Source organism: Dromiciops gliroides, chromosome 5 (genome assembly GCF_019393635.1).
Source record: "Dromiciops gliroides isolate mDroGli1 chromosome 5, mDroGli1.pri, whole genome shotgun sequence".
Taxonomy (NCBI): domain Eukaryota; kingdom Metazoa; phylum Chordata; class Mammalia; order Microbiotheria; family Microbiotheriidae; genus Dromiciops; species Dromiciops gliroides.
Window position 1 is genome coordinate 165,207,514 of NC_057865.1, and position 13,412 is coordinate 165,220,925.

Sequence of the window (13,412 nt, forward strand, 5' to 3'; positions counted from 1 at the left end):
AAACTTTACATCCAAATCAAAGATACCCTTCAAAGTAGTCACCTTAGAAGGAAATATACTTATTCCAATAGTGCTTCTGTTTCCCAAAACATTTTTAAAACACCTCTTGCAGATTTATCTTCAAACCCTAAAACCCATTCTTTTGACTAGGCTCTTGTTTCATCTTTTGACTAAAGCCTTTCCACTTTGAGGTGGATTTTTGGGAAAAGGCATTCAAAGCTAAGTCTAATGAAGAAAATAGTAGATCAAGTTGGGTAACACCGTTTAATGTAAAAAATACAGAGTAGGGGGCAGCTAGGTAGCACAGTGGATAGAGCACCGGCCCTGAAGTCAGGAGTACCTGAGTTCAAATCCAGCCTCAGACACTTAACACTTACTAGCTGTGTGACCCTAGGCAAGTCGCTTAACCCCAATTGCCTCACCAAAAAAAAAAAATACAGAGTAGATTAAAATGATGTTAGCAAAGATCTCTATGATAGGACTGGGGAAATGGATGGGCTAGTCATGTAATAAGATAACTTTTGGACAGTCCGTGTACTTCATTAGTGTCTATTCATTGTCAAGAGATGTAGAGGAAGGTCTTGGGTGGAGCATGTGGGTGAAGGTTGCCCAGGATGGCCAGACATGGATAGACTGGGATTTACCTTATGAGAATGAGGGTACACATCACTGAGCTCACATACCCATTATGGTATTGAAACAGCTATAAATTAATGGAATTTCTATTTCTTGTGTGGTTTTTAAAACTAATTCTTAAGGTAAATTCCAAAAAAATTTTGAGGAACAGAAACACCATTAGGTAAAACAGAGGTCAAGAGGTTGTAATTTGTCCAGAGTCACCCAGCCAGTAACTAGGGTCAAATGTGGACCCAGGTCTTCGGTATTCGAGTCTAATTATTTTTTTTAACTGAAATTTCATATGCATATTTTAGAAGATTTCTAAAACATTATGCTAATATTCTGAAAGTAATTTTTGTCTGAATGTGAAATAGTTTACAAAACTGTAAAATTCCTGGGATTTTTTGAAGGTCTTTCTGCCACACTGAAACCCATAATCCCAATTTGTAACAAATACACTCTTAGTCACCAGGATTATAAACAATTTTTAGTTTTGATTAAATACAACTTGATCCTCCACTATTTTAGTCATTGGAGAAAAGGTGATTCACTACATCATGAATATTATATAACTGGATCTTGCAGTTAGATAATGAAGGGAAAATAGAGAGTTGGGTCCATTGCTATGGGTACAGTCTGGAGACAGAAAGGTGGTTTAAAATGTTTCATCCTTAGAGAAGAATGCCAATTCAAACTTGCCAATGGCCAAGTCTTTCTTAGAACTGATTTTATAATAGAAGACAGAAACTATGGCATTAACTAGTGTGGGTATGACTTTGGAGTACATGGAGTGATGGCACAGGCTACTTCCTGAATAATTCCTGAGCAACATTTCCTGGAGGAGGCAACAAAGACACTCAACATATGTCTTGGTAGGGAAATAAATGTGTATGTGAGCACCTCCTTCATATCCCTGGACCTAGGCTGCCCTGGTTAGAAAAAACAAACAAACAATACCACTTGAAATCCAAGTAACTGTTATATTTGACTATTGGGGAAGGCAAAGTGGAAATATTTAGATGTTATTCACATTCAGAAAGCAGCCCTGGAAGCTAAAAAAGTTAGTGTACCAGCTTTCCTGAGCTACCAAGAGTGTTGTAGGAGTCTCAGGCTGTAGTCCAGTTCTCAGGCTTTGCCAAAGGCAACATGCTTCAATAAAATTCCCTGTTTCTCTCAGCAACACTCTTTCTAGGTCAAGATGAAAGTACCTTGGCAGACGAACATGCCGAAATAGACTGCAGCTAACCAGATTTCCCTTCCTCTACTTTCATTTGGCTCTATTTCCCAGATAACAACTTAGTAAAATAGAAACAGAATGTTTGAATGGCCAAACCCACCAAAGGCAAGAACAACAGAGGGATTTGCAGGATACTCCAGGAATCTCTAGTAAGCCTTTGTTCTCTAGAGAACTCATTTGAGTCTTCCCTCCTGTACTGTTTTCAAAAGTCACATCCTCAGAGTGGGGTGCCAAATCAAACTTTTCCATGGCCAGCTCTTTCTTGGAAATGATTGTTCAGTAAAGGAGAAGAATTGTGGAATTGACTAGGATGGGTACTGACTAATACTGGCTAGATTTTTGTGCTCCAAAGTAAATAGATGGGGTGAGGAAAAATTGGAAAGGATTTCTGTCTTCATGTTTTAAACATCAGCACCTGTCTATCAGAAATATGGTCTGGAACCCTTTGGAAATGGTCCTCTCTCCATGTGTCCTATTTCATGAGTTCGCTATGTGGCTAACATACATAGAGTTAGGGATTGGACCTGTGATTTCATTGGTATTGAAGAACTCCCCAATGAGGAAAATCCCTATACCAACGTTGGTTAGAATCTTCTCTGCTACTTATAGTCTTGGAGAGTTGCTAATGTATATGAAACATCACAGAAGTTCAGATTGATTAGTAATATAGAAATATTTCATATTCATTTCAAACTGAACTTATTGTTGTTCTGACTCTTTGTGACTCCATTTCGGATTTTGTTGGCAAAGACATTGAAGTAGTTTGCCATTTCCTTCTCCAGCTTATTTTACAGATGAGGAAACTGAGGCAAGTGGGCTTAAGTGACTTGCCTAGGGTCACACAGCTAGTAAATGTCTGGGGTAAGATTTTAACTCAGGAAGATGAGTCTTTCTGACTCCAGGTCCAGCATTCTATTTACTGAGCCACCTAGCTGCCCTCAAACTGAGCTAGTACTTGCTTAAGAATTAAGCATCAGATTGAGCTAGAGGCAGTTTAGAACCAACCTCTCAGGATAGACTTATTGATACATTTCCAATCTACTCCCATTTGTCACCTTTACAAATGTTTCTAGATGACCTTGGCTTCACCAGCATTCCCTTTCAATCTGTGAGTATATGCCCTTGCATTTCACTCAAGTTGGACATTCTCCCTCACAGATATTTTAGCTTTAACCTCTGGGTCTTACAGTTAGTAGATATTATTTCTGTATGATATTCTGATATTTTAACATAATTGGTGGACTTTGTGCTTCCTGCTTCTCAAGTCTTTCTGGTCTTTCTCCAACCCGCCTTCCTAATTAACCTCTAATATCTTCCTCTCTTCTTTTTTCTTATTCATGTAAAATTTTATGGCTTACAAAGTGTATTTCTTACAACCCTGTGAGATACGTAATGAAAGTTTAATGATCCCCATTTTACATATCGGGAAACTGAGGGTCAGAGATGGTAGGTAGCTTGCCAAGGTCATGTTAATGTTGTTGTTGTTTGTTCTTCATTCTCAAAGAGGACCATGGCATAGAGGTGATGTCATGACTTGGTAAATTGGATTTAAGTGAGAGAAGGCTGTGCAAGGTCACCAACCTCACTCAGAGCCATCTGAGTCCAGTGGCAAGATATACATCAGGATGCTTAGAGATGGCCCTGGATGTTAAAAGCAATTGGGGTTAAGTGACTTGCCCAGGGTCACACAGCCAATAAGTATCTAAGGTGAGATTTGAACTCATGTCCTCCCAACTTCAGGGCTAGTGCTTTACCACCTTGCTGTCCCACCAAAGTCATGTACCTAGTAGTGGCAGAGCTAGGAATTCCTAATAGCTCACAATTAAGGAAGTATTGAATAGCACTTCATTTAATGCCATCAAATACTCTTTTCTATTCTGAGTAATTAGCAAGAGTTCTACTGGGAGAGACCTTTGAAAAGTCATATGGAATGGCTGCCTTGATTTCTTCTTACTTTGTGCCAGAGAATACAAAGGAGAAAAATCCTATAACAAGCCAGAGTAGAATGAGAGATGAGAAACTCTTGAACCTCTTGTCCCTGGGGTCTCTTTGCTAGGAATCCCAATAGGTTTTGTTTGTTTTTTTTTTAGAGTAAGCTGAATTGATCTTATACAAATCCATGCAATCTAATGCAAACAGGGCCTCATGGCTTTGTTTTGCTTGAGTCCCTCTCTTGTTCTCCACTGGAGTTATGCCAGACTTTCCACTCTTAATCCCTTCAATCTTAGAACATGACTTAATTTCTTAATTTACTAGGAAGAGGAAGGTCATGCATCATAAACTGTCATTTTCCCAGTAAGTGGGGAGTATGAGGGAAAATTCGACCAGTGCTGGAAAGGGTATGTGGAGAAGCTAGGTAATTAGAAAGAAGTCAGGTCTCAGTGAGTATAAGAAAATGGAAGGGGTGAGAAAGGAAAAGGTTTAAGATGAAAGTTAGTTTATTGCCTATGGAGCAGGCATTTCAGAGAACACAGTGGAAGAGGTGGCTCTCTTTACAGCGGGGTTTATGAGGGGTTGGGTTGAGAGGGAATAGGAATGAGGGGGGGGGAAGTCCATGGAGGGTGGAAACAGGGCTTGAATTAAGATAGCTAGGAGTTCAGAGTCCCTGGGATGAGGAAGGTTTGACTAGGTGGGAGCATGATAATCATTGAGTAAGGAGTTCAGGTAGGTTATCATTGTCAATAGGGATTTAGGGTTGGGGTGGAGTTGTTCCAGGATGATAGACAGTTATGTGCAGGGAGGTGGGGGAATGGTGTATCTAGGAGCAAGGCAATTCCATGGAGTTGGAGGAGGCTGGAAAGGATGATGGAATGGCTGACCAAAGAGGCTAGGAAGCTGGAAAGGTAGGGGGTTCCTCCTCATTAGAAGGCTTCCAATGAAGGTTTCCAATTGTAGACAGGCTTCTTCCTTAAGTATAATTTGAACCAGATGGACCCCAAGATCTCTTCCAATTCTGAGGTCCTGTGGACTATGTAAATAAAGATCTGTTCTGCTGCATAGACTAATTTGTGAGAGCATGTTTTCATCAAGGACATGCAGATAACTCTCAAAGACTCTATAGAATCTTATTGCTTGCCTTCTTAATGGCTGGGGGAGGAACTAAAAGGAGGTGAAGAATTTATAACTCAAAATATTTTTTAAAATGAATATTAAAATAAAGTAAAAATTAAAAAAAACTATTTTGAAAACTTAAAGAAAGCTTTTATAAGAATGAAAAAATCAGGATCAATATGACGATCAATAGCTGCTGATGCTCTTTTGGTACATATTGATGTATATACATTTCTTCATTCTTTTAGTGTCTCCCCTACTTTGAGATCTTGAAAATTCATTGGTCAGTGCCTTCAATGTTGTGTTGTATCTAGATTGGATTTCTTCTGCGTATACTTTTCCAGGTCGAGTCACTCTTCTTGGCTACCATCTTCTTTAAGTGTCAATTTCACTTTCTTCTATGACAATTGGGTGCTGAGTCTAAAAGCAGTGGTTTCCAGTATCATTAATGATGAGAATAGCTTACAAAGAAATGATGGCAAATCTGTTCCATTGTGTTTCTACTTGTTCTCCTTTTCAGTTTCATCTCTAAATGCTTATGGAATAGTCTGGTTTAACTATGTGACATGCTGCGTTATCTATATGCTTATTTTCCCCTTCACTCTTTTTGCCAGTCTTATGAGTCCATACTGTTTTTATATTCTCCCTTTCATCTCTAATTGGTTTAGAAATGATCATTTACTGTAAGGCAGTACTGCCCTTGGCTACCGTGTCTTTCCATTTGGCAGAAAGATCAAACATTTGCTGGTTGAAGATGTCTTGCAACTTATTGGTTTTCTTCTTGTGACAAATGTTTTAGATCATCTCAACTTGTCCAAGAAATGATTATGTCTTTAATTGGTTTTCCATTTTTTCAGTTTATTTCCATAGTTCAGGTTAGAGCTTTTATAATTTTCTGCATTGTCTTTTCTTTTTCATGTCTTATAATTGTTCAGTAATCTTGACTTCTGCTCTAATCAATAAATGATATGACTAATCACAGACATCTGATTTTGAAATAAGTCATGCCAGGTATTGATTATTTCCTATTTACTAAAATATAATTAATTATATTTTTAAATGGATTCTTCACCATGCCCATGATTTTCCAACTAAAAGTACACCAGGACACTTGATTGACTTAGCCCACTGAAGTTCAAGTCTCCCAAGCTCAAGAGATCCACCAGCTTCAGCCTTCCCCATACCAGGGATTTACAGTTGGCACCACCAAGCCTGGTTGATTTCTTAATCTTAAACCATACTTTCCAACTTTTTTTGGCTACACTGCTCAGGATCTACTTTTGTACACCACCTCATAAAGCATCAAGGTATACGTGGACTTGGTTGGGAATTAAGTTCTTTGTAGATGTTCTCTACAAAAGATCTCAGCATATAAGTTGCAATTATTTCCATAGTGGTCTTGTTGCTTTAGCCTGTCATTAGTACTGTAAGGTGAAAGGACTAAGTGATCAATGAATTGATATTTTTCATTGCTTTTGGGTATGCGATGGAAACATATCCACCAACTCTTTTTTTTTTTTTTTTTTAGTGAGGCAATTGGGGGTTAAGTGACTTGCCCAGGGTCACACAGCTAGTAAGTGTTAAGTGTCTGAGGCCGGATTTGAACTCAGGTCCTCCTGACTCCAGGGCCGGTGCTTTATCTACTGCGCCACCTAGCCGCCCCCACCAACTCTTTCATTTGCCTCTCTGAGGAGAACCTGTGAGACTCTCTTGTATTTAGCTATGACTTCTTTATGTTTTCTGGTATCATTTATAGCAAGAAAATTGACATGGTTAAGCTCTTCCCATAGTACCCATTCTTCCCACTGGTCCTTGGACAAAGGAATTTAGTTTCAACAGTTAAAGTATATGGATGGTTTGAAATTAATTTGAGCCCTCAACCTCCTTTTCTGCCATTCCAACACCATCATTATGGAAAGAAGATGAACAGATAGGACTAGAGGACATTTTTTTTTGCTTTTTTCCCCCCTTACATCACCAGAGTCAAAGAATTCATGACCTAGTGGCCAGCCTGTTCATGATGAGTCTCTGTACATAGCTTGATTGGCCTTCACCAAGCAGGAAAAGTCTGTCACCTGATCTGTATTTGAAACCTTTCAGTCTTGGTGGAATCTGTCAAAGGCTTTTGATAGAGGTAATGATCATGAGATTAAAAGAGAATTCTCCTTTGTTGCGGGGCAATGAGGGTTAAGCGACTTGCCCAGGGTCACACAGCTAGTAAGTGTCAAGTGTCTGAGACTGGATTTGAACTCGGGTCCCCCTGACTCCAGGGCTGGTGCTTTATCCACTGCACCACCTAGCTGTTCCCCCCATTCAGATTTTTATAAACTGAATCCCATATATATATATATATATATATATATATATTTTTTTTTTTGCAGGGCAATGGGGGTTAAGTGACTTGCCCAGAGTCACACAGCTAGTAAGTGTCAAGTGTCTGAGGCCGGATTTGAACTCAGGTACTCCTGAATCCAGGGCCAGTGCTCTATCCATTGCACCACCTAGCCGCCCCCAAATCCCATATTAAATATACAAATAGGATATATTGTCATTTAAGGAATCCTAAACTGACTCTTACCATAGAGTGGAAAAAAAATCCCTTTTTGCTCAGTGAATAACCATCTCTTTTAAAAAAATCTATTGTGATTTTATTCAGATTTCCACATATCAAGGTTAGTTAAGTAAAGGAACATATGCCTGTATAGTCCCCTTTTTCTGGGGAGTTGGAAGACAGGTTTGAGTACTAGCTCTGCCACTAGCTGTGTGGCCACACACAGCAAATCACTCATCTTTTTCAGACTCAGTTTTCTCATCTGCAAAACAGAAATAGTCATATACTCTCTACCTCATAGGGTTGTAAGGAGAGTACTTTATGAATGTGAGCTAATGCTAAGGGACTGATTGTCCAAGGAGTAGATGCTGATTCTCTTGCTGCTTTTTGGCCAATTAGCTCCTCATTCACACCAACAGAAGGGGATAGAGGGGGTGGAAAAGGAAGCCAAGATTTGGCTCAGGGAGAAGACTAAAAACCTTGGTTTATAATGAGGTGTGATGATAACCTATGGGTTTCATAATTGAGATTTCCCAATGACTACTGTAGTGAAAAGGCATCTGACAATCATTATCTTATGTTGTGTGATTTTCTTACCAGGGGTGCCGAGCTGCCTGCTCACATGTATATCTTTTATTGGGATCTTTCTCCATCAAATTCCGGATGAAGTCTTTAGCTGTTAAAAAAAGAAAACAAGACAGTGAATCAGATTTGTACCTTAAAACATGACCATAAGATGCCTACGTGCACAGGGATTATATTTGATGAAACCTTTTTATACTCTTAACCACACACTTGCCACTGGGTGCAAATAGTACAGTACCAGCATCTTAGAAAGGGGCAACTATGAAACAGGACATTGGAGTGGTCATCCACTGAGTCAATGACAAAGCAAGGACTAGGTGCCATATTCTTTTGCTTCTAGAACCTAATCTTCTCTACAGAAGACTGTACTGTCTTTTATTCAAGGTAAAGAATTACAGAAATAGTCCTTTGTCATGAAATTAGCTTGCTAAACTTCAGTGGGATTGATAAAGTTATTGCATGTGTCCTAGCATACCATGGGCTTCATGCTTTATAATAAACATTACAGAAAGCTGTTTGGTGATGTGCCCTGCCCCACCTCTTTATTTTAAATCAGGGGTTCTTGGCAACACTATTAATTTGTGGACTCTAAAAGCAGGCTGGATTTGGCTCCCAGGCCATAGTTTGCTGGCCCAGAGTAAGTAATGTGGCATCAAGCATCTGAATTACCACATTGCACAACAAAACTCTTTCAAGAGTTCAAATCTGGCCTCACACGTTTATTAGCTATGTGACCCTGGACAAGTCACTTAACCCTGTTTGCTTCAGTTTCCTCATCTGTAAAATGAGCTGGAGAAGGAAATGGCAAACCATTCCATTATTTCTGCCAAGAAAAGCCCAGATAGATCACAGAGAGTTGGACAGGACTGAAAAATGACTGAATGATAAAACAACAAAAGTCAGAAAACCTGATGCTGTCCTGGCTGTCTACTGTTCTGGAGCAAAGATGTGGATCCATTATAAATGATAAAAATAACAACTTTTTTTTCAAAAGGTAAAATTAATTTGAAAATTATTTGATATAACATTTCAAATAGTCTGATTATTTTTTCTTCCCCAGATTTAATCTTTTTTTTTCACGCTAGCAAATAACAAATGATAGATTCTCTAGAAATAATACAGAATCCTCAATCTAGAGCTTGAAGAAATGTCAGAGGCCATTATGTACAACTCCTTCATTTTAGACAAAGTACTTATTAGGCATTTACTGTGTGCCAGAGACAGCACCTCGAGGAAGGGACCTAGTGTTAGAGTTTTCTACTTCATCTTCATTGAGAATACTGCCTATGGACTCTGGATGAAACTTAGTTTAGGGCCCCATATACAGTTGGCACTTAATAAATGCATGTTGATCAGATGCCAACATATGAGCTGAGTAAGTTTGGCATAATGATGCTATTTATCACTGAAGCAGGGGCAAGTCACCTCCCCATAGTACCTGGAATTCTTGGAGAAGGGACAACTTATATCTTTCAGTTGCTTAATCTAAAGCATTTAATGAGGGGGAGTAATTCCCCCTTGGAAACTCCAGACCAGTACGTCCTTAGTCATGGCTTTTCCCTTGACTTCAGGGCAAACGACGCCAGCCAAGCCTACCCTCAGCTTTGCCCAAGGCTCTCCCGGAAGGTCCAGGCATGCATAGCACACAGGGACTTTAATGAGAACCTCAGAAATGAGGGGGCCCTGATGGTAGCATGTGGCTGGCCAGGAGGAATCATATGTGCTGCATCCTCAGGAAGGGTGGCTACCTACCAGAATCTGAGATGTCATCCCAATAGGGAGAGTCAAATTCATATTCTGCCTTGAGAATCTGCTCAAAAAGTTTGGAGTCGTTTTCATCATAGAAGGGAGGGTAACCGCAGAGCCTGAAAGACACAACATGACAAGGGCCTGAAACAGCTGGATTGCCAACAAGCCTGGTTCTACATTTTAACCAGAACAAAGGAATGGTTAAGAAAATTGGATTGTGGGGGCAGCTAGGTGGCGCAGTGGATAGAGCACTGGCCCTGGAGTCAGGAATGCCTGAGTTCAAATCTGGCCTCAGACACTTGACACTTACTAGCCATGTGACCCTGGGCAAGTCACTTAGCCCTCATTGCCTCACTTAAAAAAAAAAAAAAGAAAGAAAATTGGATTGAAAAATGCTATAAGCCACAGAAATAACCTCAGAGAGTATTACATGCATTCCATGGGCAAAAGCATCAATACAAATTATATTTTAGTTAATTAAATAGCTATAGGATATTAGTTGGGTGTTTGATACTCAAAAAATCACATATATTTAGCACCACATAATTTTGCATACCCTGGGAAGTGTAATGATTGGAATGGCACCACCTGCTGGAGACTATTGTAGGAAAGCTCCGCCATGAGGAGAAGGTGCCTGAGGGCAAGACATGTGGCTTTTCTTTGGCATCAGGAAGTGACGTTTGCTTGTGGGAGGAAGAGGGAGTGAAGCTGGCTCTCTCGAACTCTTTCGCCAGGACTCTCATGGAGAGCAGAGCAGGAGAACTGTAGCTCCCTGAGATAGATAGATGAATCTAGGCCTTTCTCTCTCTCTCTTCACCAAATTCTTATTCTCCTTAATAAATGCTTAAAAGTCTAAACTCTTGCTAAAGCTTATAATTTATTGGAGACCATTCATTAGATATTTTAGACAGACTAGCTAGAATTTTAGCCCCTTACAGAAGGAAGGAAAAAAGCACTTATGAAGTACCTACCATATGTTAGGTATTGTCCTAAGCGTTTCACAGTAACTCTGGAAGGTAGGTGTTATTATCATTTTATCCCAATTTTTACAGTTGAGGAAACTGAAACAGAGGTTAAGTGACTTGCCTACTTCCTTAATTAAAAAAAAATAGTAGTAGGACAGAAATCCCATCTTTCTCCTTCCCAAAGAGGTTGATAATCTACCATATTCAGAACTTTTCTCTGGTTTTACTCCACTCTAGAAAAATGGGTACCAATCCTGACCAGTGATTTGTATGACAGGTATAAATCTAGAACTCCCTTCTTACTTTCCTGTTTGCTCCAGCCTTCTCTGTAATTCACTTCTTTCTTTCTCATATTCATCCTGGTTCCTTTGGGACCAACCTATTCTCTATCACAGAGTGATATTCAGATTGACCACTCTGTTTCTTCCTCGAGGTGATGCCTACATATCAAAGAGAGGATAGTGCTAGATACTCTCTAAGATCCCTTCGCACTATGGTATTCTGTGATTCTAAAAGGGCAGGTAAATTGATCTTGTTGATGAGCTCTGGAATGAGATAGATTTTGAAAAAAAATTAATTATATGGAGGTAGTGTGGTGCAGTAGTAAGGGTGTAGAAGACCCGAATTTGTGTCCTGGTTCAGCCATTATACCTATATTGCCTTGGACAGATCACTTAATTTTTCTGAGTATTAGAGATTCATCGTCTATAAAATGAGGAAGTTAATGAGATAGCCTTCCAATTCCAAATCTATTTTTATCACTTTTGAAAGCAAACAATCCACCAAGAAGTTTCAGGGGCAACTTCCTATATTGCCTTTTGGAAATGTGATGCTTTCTTTTATTTAAGGAGCACACAATACAATGGAAAGAGCACTGAACTGGAACAGAAGATCTTAGTTTTAATTTCATCTTTGCTGTTATTTAGTTATGTTGCTTTGGACAACCTACAACTTCTTCAGACTTCAGTTCCTTCATCTGTAAAATGAGGGGTCTGGACTATGTGATCTTTAAAGTACCTTCTAGTTATAATAATCTGCAGTTCTCTTTTTCCCGTCACTGTTTATAAAGCTAGCTGTAAATATTTTTAAAATTGCTTTGAGTGACACAATACAGTAGAGGTCAAGCATACTGGTTGGGGGTTTTGAATCTACAGTAGTGCTGGGGCAAGGGAGACGCTCCCAGCTGGAAGCAGTCAGTGGTGACTAGGATGGTGAAGGCAGACAGGCTTAATTCTGGAAGCTGGGAAGTAAACAGTTTAGGGGGCTTGAAAATCCAGAGATTTGCAGCCAGTGGGAGAGCATGCCCAGAAACCAAGTCATAAATCTTTCTGTAAAGCCCAGCTTTATCAAAGATACTACCCCAGTCTAGTTTAATGAAACAAATAAGCAGACAACAGGCTCTTGGCCTCCAAGGAATTAGGCTGTGGGCAAATAAGAAATTTATTAAAGATTCGAAATACAATTCTGTTACTTTAATCCTTCAGGCTCACATAGCCAGAAGGCACAACCCGACCCTGGTAAAGCTAAGAAGGAAAAGGGTTAGTGACATTTTTTTATTGACTGCAAGCTATCCTGTAGGCTGGAGAGGATCAAAACCATTTTTTTTCTAGCAAGGTTTATTTGGGTAGTAAATGCCTGGAAAATTTTAATTTGGGGCATTTGTTTCTTGCTGAGGGGGTTGGGGGGGGCAGGTACAGGCAGGCAGGAGTGGATAGACAGAGACATACATAGAGACAGAAGAACGGGAGTGGGGTGGGGTGGGAGAACAACATGCTTGTGAAACCACTAAGCACACATTGATTCAAGTTTTAGTCAGCCAAAGAAATCCAGGACCAGGGAGACTTGATACTTAAATATTTCCCATAATGAGCATTTGGTATAACGTTAAATATATTTAATGGGAAAGGCAGACATAAGGAAATGTGAATCTGTCTTTTTTAAAAGTGGCCAGATTTTGGATAAGTGAGGTTTTGTTCCTCACTCTGTTATTATGGTTCATTTCGTTATTTGGTGTTCTTTTCCAAAGAGAAGTCTTTAGGAAAATTCTAAGAAAGATTCTTCTTGTATTAAATATCCTAGTGTGCGCCTCTTTATTCTGGCTTTAGTTCTTTATTGCATAGCAATGCTTCTATCTTCAGAAGACAGATGCAGTGGAAATGGATGTATGACTTGGAAACAAGTAGATTATGGGGGAAATGAAGGAAGATTGTTAAAACAGCAAAGTGGGCAATCCACCAAACTTGGGTCCCTTTCCTCCTTTTAAAAATGATGCAGGGGCAGTTAGGTGGCACAGTGGATAAAGCACCAGGTCTGGATTCAGGAGGACCTGAGTTCAATTCTAGCCTCAGATACTTGACACTTACTGGGTATATGACCCTGGGCAAGTCACTTAACCTTCATTTCCCCACCTCCCCCCCCCCAAAAAAAAAAAGAAAAGATGCAAGGGAGGTAGCTTTGTAGTCTTGCTTTATCTTGTTGTTTGTCCATGATATTCAGGGTGATGTCATGACTTGTACTGAATTGGATTTAAGTGAGGCAGGGCTGTGCAAAGTCAACAACCTCACTCTCCTCAAGAACCATCTGGGTCCAGTGGCATGACATATATAAGGACAACTGGAGATGGCCCCAGATGTTCGAGAAAATTGGGGTTAAGTGA

General features: G+C 39.7%; 1 protein-coding gene across 2 annotated transcripts in view; it reads right to left on the bottom strand.

Annotated features, from left to right (window-relative positions):
* The window catches only part of CAMK1D (calcium/calmodulin dependent protein kinase ID), a 479,866-nt gene that overhangs the window by 13,728 nt on the left and 452,726 nt on the right, over positions 1 to 13,412 (bottom strand). For both annotated transcript variants that reach the window (XM_043966580.1, XM_043966579.1), the window contains exons 7-8: positions 9,795 to 9,907; positions 8,055 to 8,133 (exon numbers count right to left, since the gene is read on the bottom strand). In XM_043966580.1, the coding sequence (XP_043822515.1) occupies positions 8,055 to 8,133; positions 9,795 to 9,907 (192 nt within the window). The remainder of the gene's footprint in view (positions 1 to 8,054; positions 8,134 to 9,794; positions 9,908 to 13,412) is intronic.